Genomic DNA, 15,399 nt, shown 5'->3' with positions numbered 1-15,399 from the left:
GTTTTTCTCTTTTTAGGCAAAATTAATGTGTTTTGTTCATTTTGACGTATTGAAATTAATGTGGTTTCATAAGAGCAAAAAAAATCTTAAAACTAATGAATGGGCTATAAAAATTATAAATTATTAATTAAATAATATTTTAATTAATGATATTTATTTTAATTAAAATTTTAAATTATAATTTGTATATAATATATATAGTGTCACAAACTTTAAGAGTATATAATATGACCCAAAAAAATATGATGAAATAAAGACTTATTAAGACTAATTAAAATTTAGTTAGTTTGTAATAATGTAATATATTTTTTGTCAATCACATAAATGCAATTTCAATTAATACTTTTATTAGAAATTATTTAATTAGTAATAATATTTATTAAGTATTATTTATTTATTAATAATTAATAATTTTGATTGTCAATTAAGAGTTTTAAGATTATATTTTGCTAAATATTAATGCATTTGATTATAAAAATTATATATGATTAGAATTTTAGAAAATAAACACATTAAACAGAATAAATGATTGATTTTTATTATAATTCATGTTAATTTTTTAATTTCTATATACAATATAGCAGATAAAGAAGAAAATGAATTCAAATTTATGCTTTACATACAAAATTAATACAACAATAATATTATTACAATAAATTTTGTAAAATTGTTTTTAAAATACTAATTGCTTATTACAAAGGACAATAAAATATGTACTTCTTTTTAAATAATGCAGATATTCTCCATTTTTCTTCATTTAAAAAATAAAATAAGGCTCTTCAATTGTTGCAATTAGTTAAGTATTTAATTTCTTTATTATAGTAATTTTTCATATTTATTAACTTTTTAACCCCTTGAGTCCCGATTTATTTAAAAATTTTTAACACATTATACATTCATATGTTAAATTTCAATGACGTCAAGTTCCAACTTTGATTATTCATATAGATGACGAGTCTGACACGTCAGATGTAACCAAAGGATTAATTGAATGTACGAATCTTAACCACATTAAACTAATTCAAAAAGTAAAATAATGTTGGTATTTTGCAAATTTTGTTAATTATAAACAAAAACTATTTACAAATTTAACGTAATATTTACCTTTTTATTATTTATCAAATTTTTCCCTGTTGATTATTTATTACATATTTTATTATTTTCTATTTTAAGATTAAAATAAAGCTCCTCAATTATTACAATTAGTCACGTATTTAATATTATTATTCCGTTCTCCATATTTATCAACACTATATGTACATTTTTATGTCTTTTGTAAAAGTCGAATTATTTTTACTATAATAATATAACATCACAATGAGACACAATCTTGGAATATGCCTAAACGACTTAAAAATTCAACAAATATTTAGATTGGTTGTTATAGAATTTTATATTACTATATTTTACACAAAATACTCACTGGTATATTTTAATATAAATAAATACGTCACATTATTATTCAATATTATTTTATTAAATGAAGATGTAAATCTAAAATTCTACTATTGTACTAATTTTCAATATTTATAAACATTTTAATTAATGTGCAAATCTTTACTGCCTTTCATCAAATTTAGAAAATAAATTAATATTGACTTTTTACATATCACACAAAATATAAAATTATTTATTTGACAATGTATCTGTAACAATACGTGAATAATTTTAAAAATATTCTTATTGTTAATATTAATATTAAGGTTCTTAAAATATTATACTACACTAAATTTATAAAATATAAAAAAATTATAGTACAAATAAATTGTAATTAGTATTTTAATTATTTCTACTCATTATTAACATCTTTATTACATGGAAAGCAACAGACGGTCAAATCACTATCTCTCATAAGTTTTCAATAGATCGGGAGATTGAGGTGGCAAATTCATAGTATTAATTGTTTCCCTTAAAAATCGCTGCTTCAAATATTTTGAAGGGTGCTTCCGGTTATTATCCTGTTGAAATTAATGTTTTAGTGGCATATTTTAGTCCGAGTACGGTGCCATATTGTTCCTCAATATTTCTTTATACATAAAACGATCCATAATACCCTCCATTCGATGGAGAAGGCCCAGTAGACCTTTTATTTTACTGGAACTCAGGAAAGAATCTATTTTGAAGTAGGATAAAATTTGTTTATCCTAAAACCTGTTGGTTTTTGGTCTTCCAATTTTATTTTTTTTTTTGCACGTTATAAATTAAATTAGATGTGCATATACACTTTCTGCCAATATTGTATATGCTAATAATTTTTCGTATAAACTTTTTTGAGACATTTATTACCAAATATAAAATTTTTATTATATTTAAACAAAATTTATTCCAATAAACAAAAGAATTTATGTAAACGGTGTCAAGTTCCCTTAGTCACAAAAAACGTTCTAACTTTTACTAAATTTCTTAATTAAATTAAATCATTTAAACGACGTCTACTTTAGTATTTATATATTTTAAAATAAATAAGAAATGATAACAATATTACCACTGTTTGTATCGATTGTATCAAAATAATAAAATGTGCAGCATTAATAAATCAAATTTATTTAATTGAGTATTTCATTAGATATTTATAATCAATTAACTGTGTCAAATGGCTTTTAATACACTTCTGTTTACATTCAAATTGTATTGACTCGCTGACATATTTTATACATGTTGGCAACCTTTAGTAATTTAAGTTCATAACATTTTCATTTTAATTGATATGTGTTTATTAAACAACAAATATTAGTAGTATAGTATATTGTAATATTTAAAACAGCATTGAAATTCTAATGAATACACTGAAATGTTTCATATTATATTTTAGACAAATGTTCATTAATCTAATCGGAATTGTCATTATTTCGGTACACGTAGGTTTGATTAGAATAAAACTATAATCGTTTACCACACCAATAAAATTTCAGTAGCTTTTTTCGTGCGCCTTTGAATATTTTCGGGAGGTAAGTCTTGCGTTAAAATATTCAAGTTATTTTTATGGACCCATTAATAATAATTTTTCCAGGAAGTAAGCAGCCATTAAGACCCTGTCCAAACCCTTAAATCACATGTCGAATCGCCGAAAAAAATCTACCACAAAATCCAGCGCATAGCCCGATGAAAAGCAAGTCGTTACGGGCATTTTTCTGGGCATTTCAACGACGCTATTTACGTAGCGCAATCGTCACATTCCAATATGTCTCCATCCGTCGGCCATAAATTAGTGGGCGCGATATCGCGTGATGTTCGCCCCAGTGTGAATCGATTAATATTCCGCGTTTGACACGATAAAACGCCATCCACAACGGCCCGATTGGCCGTTTCGGATTCAGATTTCTGAGCTGGACGGATCGCGTGTCCACCGAAAAGTACGCGGTGAAGGAACCGAGTCGGAGGGTCGAAGGGGATGGTTTTAATGGAGGATAACGTTTATGACTACTTTTATCCATTCAAATGTTGTCGTAGCTACTTTTATACAATAGACCCATTACTTTGGATTATTTGACTATCAAGGATATTGTGCAATTATCCTTTGTTTATGAATAATTCAGCAAAGCTTTTATTAGGACTAGTCCAAAAATCCACCTACCATTGGCAAAATTGAAGTCAATAAGTAAGTATTATCATTGTACCGATGTTTTTTACATAACTTCCTTTATTAAATTATTGACAACTATTTTAGTTATTCCTTCAATACATAAATAGTTATTACTTTATTATTTACTAAATGTATTTCTCTTCTACATTTCTATATTATCAAAATTTACTATTTAATTAGTTAGAATTTAATTTGATACTATTTTTATACAAAGAAATAAGCCTATATATAAGTGAAAACACATTTGCTTCGGAATAGAAGGAATAACTTGTACAAAAATATAAGGGTGATTCCAATAAAAATTTACACTTAATGTTAACCTTGTGTATGTGGGTAAATCCTGTTCTGGACACGATAATAGCAAATATTCAAACCATATATAAGTAATGTTTTAATTGTGCAAAATATCACATGACACTAAACCATAAATAAAATTGATTAACATTCTTGAAATAAGTCAGATAAAGTATTGATTAACTTTGTAAAAATTCTAAACATACTGTAAAACTTGTCATGTTTGCGATAAAATAAGTACGACAACTATTCAAACTAGGTTAATATGAATATTTTAACAACATTTTCTAAGGGAGATTTCTTTAAATTTTCGAAGCATTTAACATTTAACGAACACTTGTAGCATTAAAATTTTAATTTAAAAGATCGACGAAAATTTTAATAATAAATGATGATTTTTAAAAACAAACAAATAAGAACCTTCTAATTTATTACTATATTTGGAAACCTTTTCTGGGATAATTTGAACAATTTCAAAATCAAAATTTTATATTCTGTTTATTGATCTTCATTTCCAATCAATATTTGATAAAAGTAATTATACTCGTATCAAAATAATTTTACAGTAATATCACTTGCTGATTACAATAGTTTTATAAAGAGTAAATTTGGTTTTTGCTTATAGATTTTTTTAAAAACAATTTAACAATAATTAGATGTTTCTTGTGAGTAATTTATAGACCTTTTAGGAACAACATCTGCCTCTTTGCAATTGCTTCAAAGCCAAAAATTTAAAATGTGAATGATACTGTTTATGTTTTATGAAAACGTATCAATAGAAACCAATAATCAATTTTAGTAAATTTTTATTAAATATATAATTATGTGCACAATATACAATTATATAGTAATTGATTTATAAAGCACATAATTTTTAATTTATAAGTTCAACAAAATGTGTCACAGTTCTAAATTGAAATGAAATAAGAATAAATTTTAATAATAAATGGGGATTTTCAAAAACAAGCAAATAAGCACGCTCTAATTTATTATTATATTTGGAAAAAAAAACTCATATTAAAATGAATTAAAGCCAAAAATTTAGAATGTTAATGATATTTTTATATACTATTTGATTTATAAAGAAAAATATGTCATTCACATATATAAATTTAATATTTAGCATACAAAACTTAAAAAAAGTAAAGTGTAGTTTATTACTTAATATTTGACAAGCCAAATGAATTATTATTAATAATTTTTTTTTTTCAAAACCAGTAAATTTGGTCGACAATGGTCAATTAAAATTTTATTACGAATTAACTTTTTGCAAATCTTCTACACATGTGGCAACAGTGTGATAAAATATTTAAATATAACTAAAAGCTATTGTTGATAACAAATAAGTAAATAAATTATTAACAATTTTGTTAATAGTCCTACACCATTATATCGAGACTCGAATGCCATTTATAAATATGGTAATTAAAACTCTCATAATATTTTTATTTTATTTTTTATGAAATATTTATGCAATCTAAATTGGAAAATAAACACGCAAAGGTATGAACAATCACTATTTAATACAGAATTATATATTTAATTTATAAAATAAAACCTTAATAACCTGAAAAATGAAATAATCTGAAAAATTTTTAACATTATATATATTTTAATATATATTATCACATTAAGTGTGTAAAACATTTGAAATGTTAAAAACTTTTTAATATTAGCATATAAAAAGGCTCTTTTTAACCTATAAAAAGTAAATTGGAAGGTATTAATTAATATTTGACGAGTCAAATAAATGATTACTAATTATTTTATTTTAAAATACCAATAAATTTGTTTGACAATCGTAAATTAAAATTTTATTGCGAATTAACTTTTAATAAATCACCAACACATGTGTCAAATGTGTGTTAAAATGAGTTTTAAGTATAACTAAAAGCTATTAATTCGACGTATTTGCGACAGTACTTAATTAGCGTTAAAGGTAAATATACAAAAAATTAAAAATTTTTATTGTGTTTTTTATTAAATATTTATGCAAATAAAAGTAATCCAATATAAATTGGAATATATGCAAGCAACGAAATGAACAAATACCACAATATAATATAGATTTATAGAGTATTCGATTTATAAAACAACAAAGGTAAAACTTAATTGAATGCTGTTGGAAAATAGGAAAAAATTGAGAAACTGACAAACTTCTTAGGGCCAATAATTAAGGGTTTAAAATATTTGAAATAATTTAAGTGGAGGATGTGTAAATTAAATAACTACTTCATGTGTCAATTTAATATTTAACGTTTTTTTAACCTATAAAAATCAATTGTAGAGTATTAATTAATAGTAATAAAATCAAATAAATTATTACTACAATTATTTTGTTTTACAATACCAATAAATTTGTTTGACAATTGCAAATTAAAATTTTATTGTGAATTAACTTTTAATAAATCACCAACACATGTGTCAAATCAGACATAAAATGACTTAAGTATATGGTAACTAAAAGCTATTAATTCGATGTATTTGCGACAGTACTTTTAATTGGGATAAAAGGTAAATATACCTAAAGTTCAAATTTTGATGATTATAAATATATAAAATATATATTGTGAATACCAACACAACTCTATTATTTTAATTGGTAAGTAAATAAAAACTATTTTTTATGATGATTAATCTCACTTCAATCTATCAATTTATTATATTTGACAGAATATTAAGTTACTGTAATTTTAAATAGTATGTTTCCTTATGAAAAATATTCAGCGGTACGATATAAAACAAAACAGTAGCAAGAAATATATCGATACAATTTTCACTAATTTGTACTTGTAATAAAAACAAGTTGTAGGTACATTCCATAACATCCACAATTTCCGTGAATGTTCGTCTAATTGTGAGCGAGGAATGCGACGTTAACACACGTAAACAGATTAAAACGCAATGAAACCATAATTCCAGAAACAATCAAGAAATGTGTCCGCAATTAAGCCGGCACGGAACAAATCAAACCCCTAAAACCTAAACATTCGGGCCGTACGGAACACGGGAATCGCGTGGACCAACCGGATCAGATATAAAGGCCTTTTAGGCAAGTGAAAATTGCCTTTCGGTACGGCCGCGTCAGCGAAACGACGCGAACGAGAAAAAAGCGACGAACGAAACGCAAGGACGGATGATGAATTGTACGCGTCCCTTGCGGGGTGCTATCGGATGGGATCTACATGTGTGTTCCGATGATTAGAGGAGACAATACACAAAAGTGATCGTGGTAAGCGATGTTTGCGGAACACGCGACCGGCTGGACATAGAATTTGTCATAATTAGAAAGGATCATTGATTATATTGTGTGGGCAGGAAACGGTAGCCAGGATAATGGATGTGTGTTGATTAAACGGGTTTAATTACCTCGTACTAATAATCACCTATATATTTATCTCTTAAAAATTTTAAATTACTTGAATATTTTATAGTTTTGTCTTCAAACTAAATTCTTTTCTTGGTACAATGTTTAAAAAATATAATTTGATATAATATAATATATAATACATGTTAATATAGTAAAATAAATTAATATTTCGAAATATGAAAAATAAGTTCTTAAAATTGTAATATAATGCAGAAATGTTTCATAAATTTAATTTATTTTCGTCCAAGAAAACATTTACATTAAATATTATACTTCAAGTTTTTTGTGAAGATTTCGTTAACTTTCTTACAAAATGAAATTTAAAAGTAAATTATTAAAAAAATCTAAATATTAGAATTAGAAGAGTTTAGATTAAATATTAAATAAAATTTACAAATCAAATACACATGTGACAACAGTGTGACAAAATATTTAAATTTAACTAAAAGCTATTGTAACATTGATAACAAATAAGTAAATAAATTATTAACAATTTTGTTAATAGTCCTACACCATTATATCAAGACTCGAATGCCATTTATAAATATGGTAATTAAAGCTCTCATAATATTTTTATTTTATTTTTTATGAAATATTTATGCAATCTAAATTAGAAAATAAACACGCAAAGGTATGAAAAATCACTTTTTAATACAGAATTATATATTTAATTTATAAAATAAAGCCTAAAAAACCTAACCTAACCTAAAAAATAAATTAATAAGGCAAGAAAATATTTTAAATTTATGTAATTTCAAGTTTTTTGTGAAGTTTCCGTTAAAACTTTCTTACAAAAAGAAATTTAAAAGTAAATTATTAAAAAAATCTAAATATTAGAATTAGAAGAGTTTAGATTAAATATTAAATAAAATTTACAAATTAAATACACATGTGACAACAGTGTGACAAAATATTTAAATATAACTAAACGCTATTGTGTGATAACAAAAAAGTAAATAAATTATTAACAATTTTGTTAATAGTCCTACACCATTATATCAAGACTCGAATGCCATTTATAAATATAGTAATTAAAGCTTTCATAATATTTTTATTTTATTTTTCATGAAATATTTATGCAATATAAATTAGAAAATAAACACGCAAAGGTATGAAAAATCACTTTTTAATACAGAATTATATATTTAGTTTATAAAATAAAACCTTAATAACCTAAAAAATAAAATAATCTGAAAAATAATATTTTAAATTTATGTAATTTCAAGTTAAAACTTTCTTACTAAAAGAAATTTAAAAGTAAATTATTAAAACAATCTAAATATTAGAAGAGTTTAGATTAAATATTAAATAAAATTCACAAATTAAATACTAATTACCTATTTTCGTTTACTCATAATCAATTCAATGTAGATTTACACATAAAAAAAAAGACCAAGCCAATAAAAGCTCAAAAGCTTGCCTCCCTAAAATATATTTATTCTATGGTATATCCACTGTTAAAACTTATGGACTAGACAATACTTTTTTTCGTTTAATTCTGTAATCTATCAATTCAATGTAGATTTAAACAATACTGAAAAAGTCGAAGGCAATAAAAGCTCTAAAGTTTATCTCCTTAAAATATATGATTTATTTTATATTTACTGTATTTTCATATGAATTAAAATTCACAAATTAAATATTAATAGCCAATAAAAGTTCTAAAGCCTTTCTAAAATATACGATTTATTCTAAATCAATTGTTTTATGACATAAATTAGACTAATTCTTTTAAGTCGAAACGTTTCTCAGCTTTTATTCACGTCTAAACAATACTTAAAATGGGAGGACTATTAAATCATAAAAAATTAAAAAATTGTTTTTATTAAATATTAAAAAAATTAAACAAATTGTGTATTTACACTATTTTAATTACAATTTTTTGCGTTTAATCTTAACCAATTCAATGTAGATTTACATATTTGAAAATGACAGAGCTAATAAAAGCTCTAAGCTTATCCTCATAAAATATTTAGTTTATTTTATGTCCAGAATCTCATTTAATAGAGAACAAATAAAAATTGTTATTAAAATATATTGAGTGGATTGATACAAGAAATATATATTTAATGTTTAATTATTCAAATATTGAATATAAGAAAAGATTTTCATATTAAGCATCAATATTAACTTAAACATTTAAGTGTACTTTTGTACAGTTGTACATTTGAATATTTAATATGAAATATCAGCCAATCGATAACTTAGAAGAAGCAAATAATATAATTGAAGCTTAGCTCATTTCATGTTCACAAATAAATAAATAAATAAATAAATAAAGATACGGAAAAATAACTTAATCTCGATTTTTTTCATTTAATCCCGAAATCAAAAATATTTTTTTTATACAAAATTGATTTTAATGAAATAAAAAGATAAAAATAATTTTTTATTTAAACGTCTAATTATTTAATAATGTTTAACATTCACAGGAAATTTTTAAAATAAGTATATCAACTCAAAATTCACATAAAATAAAACTTAATCTGCTACTCATATACTACACAATTTATATAACTAACTGTCGACACATAAGTTTAAAATTAAATCATAAAATATGTTTATGAGATCTTGTTTATTTATTTTTTGGCCTCTTCCAATCATAAGAAGTCGTGTTAAAAATACGTAAATTAAGTAATAAATCTTTAAGGAGCTACTAAAATAATCATTTTCAAAGAATATAACTATAATATTATATAAATAATTTGCGGATTTTGAAATATTTAACAATTTCAATATTTAAATGTTATAAGAAATTAATTAAAAATACTAAAACAAAGTAATTTCAGAAAATGTTTGAAATAATTTGTAATAAATATTAATAAAAAAAATCAAAAGGTGTCAATGTTGAAAGTCTTGCTGTCAACAAATTATACACAAATAAAACTGGTCACATGAACGTTCCAAATTATAATAATAACCTAGAACTAAATAATAAAGCAAACGGAGTAGCTTTTGCAAAAGCGGTTTAATACGTGTCAACGGTGTGAAAATATGAACATGTTAACCATTGAGAGTCAAAAGGATTACAAGCAATAATTAATCTCAATTATTTTGTTGCAAATTAAATATCCATTATACGAAATACATAAGTACATAATTAAATTGGATATTATGCAAAAACATGTTAAATACGGGCGAACATAAATTATACTTTTAATGGTGTTTTTAAAATCCAAAAATTGTATTCGTATTGTCATTCTTTTAATTAAATATTTGCGATGTAATAAAACAAAAGCGGGAATGAATATGTTTGGACAGTGAAAAGTACATTTCCACTGCAATAAAAAGTGATTGATGGTGGTTCTGCGGAGCCAAGCACATTCCCTTTCGACAATGGCACATTTTTAAATAGAATAAAACGAAAAATGGGTTTTGTAACACCTACTTATCTGTCCGAATCTGCCGATCGGCTAATATGTTAACGCTATTTTTATTTGTGAATATCAAAAACGCCCATTTTATTTTTACATTGCACCGATTCTTTCGGACGTCGGAATAGATTTTGAAGCGTTTCGAAACTGTAACTGAAAAAAATGCAAATAATCCATCACCAAAGATTTGCCCACATATCAACTCTAACTTGAAACAATGGTGGTTTAATTTGAATATTTAATATTCCGATATTATAATTGAATCAATTTTAATTTTGACCACCCGGTGTAAATCCATTAGTAATTTTAATTAGTTTTTGTTTTAAGCATGACTTTTACTTTTCGCCTAGCTCAGGATCGTGGGCTGCCAAACCGAATATTTACATAACGATCTCATTGAATTAATCGATTTAAAAAACACATTTCCACAGACTGTACAGTTCTAATTTAATCTAATAATTTGAACAAATTAAACCAGTCGAAGGGAGATATTGATGTTCAATGTATTAATTGAATAGAAGTCTATAAATAAATAATATATTCCTGATAGGCGCATTAAATATTAATGATAATCAAAACTGATTTGAATAATTATAAAATTGGGCTCGTTAAATATACATATAATGAATTTAAATTCAATTAACCGGCATATTAAAACAAGTTCAATAAAATAAATTGATGCGGATTTGGGAATTATCTTATTCAAATATATTTATTTGATAGTTCATTTTGTGGATAAATGTGGTTTCCTTGCGACGGATGAGGTGAGAATTTGAGAAGAATAAAACCATTATCACAAATGTGTATAAATTATTGAATTTACGAAATGAATAATTTAGTTTTCACATTCACGTTTTGGATATATTAAAATAAATAAATAAATTAAATATCTTTTATTGTGGTACATAAATTTTGGAAGATCAAACGTGATAAAATATGTACATGTAAACTATTTAAAACTTAAATAATTACAAGTAATGATTATGTAATTTTATGAATTGTTTAAAGTAAAGTAGTGGTATAGAAAACATAAATTATTATAGTTTGTTAAACAAGAATTCAAATAAATTCTAACAATTAATGATCATGTTTATCTTTGTTATCAGTACCTACTTATACATATAAATGTGGGCAATTTAATTATTAAGATATATTTTGCATTTTCATAATAAAATTACACATACATAAATTATTATAAATGATATGTAAATATTCAATTTAATTTATTTTACAATGTGTACTATGTATATCAGTGCTTTATTTTAAAAAAATGGTGAATGTTTCTTACTATATCAAATGTTTAACACGTATAAAATAACTTATACATATATATATATATATATATATATATATATATATATATATATATTATTTATTTTTACATTTTATCCAGTTCATTGAATAAAAAGTAGTATATTTTTAAAGATAATCAAAAATAACCATTATACAAGAGGTTCCAAAATGGGACAAACAAAGGATGGGAACATCTTGAAAGAACCTTTGTACCTTTAAAAATATGTATAAAAAATATGTCCCATATTTATTTACTAAACAAATGGTGAATGTTTTTGATTGTTGCCTCATTTTTCTTTGGGTATTATAATATTACAGTTGATACGAAATATTATGAAAAACACTAAAAAATTAACAAAAATTTTAACAGAATAAAAAACAACAGTAATAAGTTAATGACAATTATATTTACAATCAAAAAAGTAAATTTAAATTCTATTACTACAAGTATTGTTGTTTTTCTTAGTAGAATCTTCAAATATTAATTCTTGAATTGTTGATGTTAATATTACCATAACATGGAATTTAATACTTTGTTAGTTTATTTTACCAGTTTGGCCATAATAAACTACAATTCTTTTGATAGATAATAGATGAAAAATCCTTCCTTAATCATCATTTGTTGGGTCATTTTTAAAGTAATCTATACATTTGTTATAAAATTTAATTTAAAAATTGTACTTTTTTTCTTCAGTGACCAACAAAACTAGAAACTGCTTAATGATATATACCTGGATACTATATATCTAAATAAAAATATATTTTCTTACTATAAGATTGATTTATTTAAATGTCCTTAATTTAATAATCTTTAAATAATAATTTAAAGACTATTTTAATTTATTTAATATATTTTATAAAATAAAAAATAAAAATTATCTCTATATTTTCCTATATATCTAAAAATTGTTTATAAATTAAGGCAATAATGTAGTTAAAAATGTTCAAATTAAAAAAAAAAAACTATACTATATTCTATTATAAATAGTAGAAATTTATTAATATTAATTAAAATAAAATCTTAAACCAGCGAGTTCCTTTATTTTTTATTTAAATATGTTACAAACTATATAAATTTAATCTTAGACAAGAAAAAACGAAATATTATTATTTCTTTTATTTACACACATTCCTAATATATACTATATATATATATATATATCATAGTATGCCATATTAATTAGAAACTCTTATAAAATCAATTCTACTTTTGATGTGTCGTGTCATGATTTTTGGGCCATTTTTGAATTATCCTGTACATTTGTTATAAAATTTAATTTAAAATTTTTTTCAGTGACCACCAAAACTAAAAACTGCTTAATATTTATCTTTTTTATGGTTGATTTAATTAAAAATGTTTATCAATTATTTATTTAAATGGTTTAGTTTAAAAACCTTTATATAATAATATAATATAATATTGTTCCTACTATAATTTTACTTATTTAATATATTTTATAATACAAAAAAATGAAAATGAACTTTCTCTATTTTTATTTATTTAAATAATAGAAGTTTATTAATTTTTTTTATTAATTACAATAGAATCTTAAACCAGAGAGTTCCTTTATTTTTTATTTAAATATATTACACATTATATAAATTTAATATTAGACTAGAAAAAATGAAATATTATTATTGTCTATGTCTAATTTTTATTTGTCATTTTTTTTTTTGATAATTTATAAGATATTAATTTTGTTAAAAACTGTTTATTTAAAAAGAAAAACTAAATTATAATAAATACTAAAGGTTAATTTTTTTATCTATTAAAATAGATCAATAGAATAGATTTATGTTTAAATATATGACAATCTAAATTTAATATTCGTAAATATAGGTTTAATTTTGAAACATATATATATATATATATATATTATTAGTTTTCAGAACTGAATTATGATATTAAATTTAGAATTAAATAGAAATATAGATCTTAAATATGGCGGAAACATAATGGCGGCATGAATATTAAATTAATAAATAGGGTAATAAATTTTGATTATCAAACCCGCACATTCAATTTATAAAATATTATTTTTACAACGTGGTAATAAAATATAGGAATGACTGAAACGGCAATGATGTCGACACCAATAAGAAAGAATGAAATATTTCAGTGCCTGATCTATCATTGAAGTCTTCGCCGCCAGCACGAACACTAATCCTAAACAGTACGTTACCTGGTGTGAATAATAATCCTGCGACGAACCCATATTATCCTGGTGTCCACGCATCTCGTGCACGATCTCCTGCTCCAAATCCTGACCGTTCATATCGCCGTGTCCCATGTCCTGGTGCGGGTGCTGGCCCATGTGGTGCTCCCCCTGAATGTCCTGCATATCCATCCCCACGCCCATTATCAGGGGCGACACATGCGAGTCCCAGCCGTCCTCCATGACGACGGAAAATCAAAGACGCACCCGCGAAACAAATACGAAAAATCGTCGAGACTGAGTCGGGGGGGTGGACGACGATGGCCGCGTGCCGCACAGACACACAAATGCACAACAGAACAAAAACGGGCCGGTGTGTCCGTTCTACAGGTGGCGGTCGCTGGGTCCTGGCAGTCCTGGCTGGTCGTCGTCGGATGTTCGCGGAGCGCCGCTCCACATACTAATGCACACTCGCGACGGCTGAGAGCAACAGTCGGCGGCGTCGGTCGCGTCGTCGGCCGTGGACAGTTTTGGAGCGCGGCGTTCTCAGGTGAATCGGCGGCCGCATCCAGCGCACGGGTGTCCGGTGCAACAATGTGTGTGTGTGTGTGAGTACGGTTTGGCGGGCTCGGCACACGGGCACGGACGGGAGACTGCGTGAGGTCGACGCCGGAGTACGCCCCCCCTTTCCCCCACCGGGGCCGCGCGGTGCACCGTACCAACCCCCCGAACACTGTTATAATTAGGCGGCCGCGGACCGACGAGCGATCTCATTGGACGGCGCGTCGGTCGGCTAATTGTCGAAACGAACGAAAAAAAAAACGCGTGTTCCGGCCGTTTGGTTTTTTTCCGCGGCGTCCGCGTTCGCCGGGTGACAAGTGGTCGTCGCCGTGCGAGGCTCTGCGATACCCCGCGTCACACGACTCGGTGGACAACTCCCCAAGGTTTCCCCACTTCCTGGTTTCCACTGTTTTTTTCTGTGACCCACGCTGTATGTACAAGTATGACTATATGTTGTTTCCACGATACAGTTGAATAAACAAATGACTATCTCTGACAACATTTTAATGAAGATTAAAATAAATTTTAAACCCATAATTATCAATGGAATTACCACTAAAAAACTGTTGTTAATAGCAGGACCACATTCAAAAGTTAACTCCATAATTAAATTTGAGCCTTTTTTACATTTATACATATTTTTAATTAAACTCACCCAAAAATTTACTAAATGGTGTAAAACCAATAAGAAATTTTTGTCTAATTTATACAATTTTATAATAAAAATAAGTAATTTTAGAATTTCTTTTTAAAATTGAAAATTACCCA

At 25.5% G+C, this 15,399-nt stretch overlaps 1 protein-coding gene across 1 annotated transcript in view; it reads right to left on the bottom strand.

Annotated features, from left to right (window-relative positions):
- LOC109601021 (homeobox protein araucan) overlaps positions 1 to 15,180 on the bottom strand; it is a 72,020-nt gene extending 56,840 nt beyond the window's left edge. Inside the window, exon 1 of the mRNA XM_020017223.2 lies at positions 14,098 to 15,180. Within this exon, the coding sequence (XP_019872782.2) occupies positions 14,098 to 14,313 (216 nt within the window). The 5' untranslated portion in view covers positions 14,314 to 15,180. The remainder of the gene's footprint in view (positions 1 to 14,097) is intronic.
- Positions 15,181 to 15,399: the final 219 nt, after the last annotated feature.

This window comes from Aethina tumida, chromosome 2 (assembly GCF_024364675.1).
Source record: "Aethina tumida isolate Nest 87 chromosome 2, icAetTumi1.1, whole genome shotgun sequence".
Taxonomy (NCBI): Eukaryota; Metazoa; Arthropoda; class Insecta; order Coleoptera; family Nitidulidae; genus Aethina; species Aethina tumida.
This window is presented reverse-complemented; position numbering and strand designations above follow the sequence as displayed.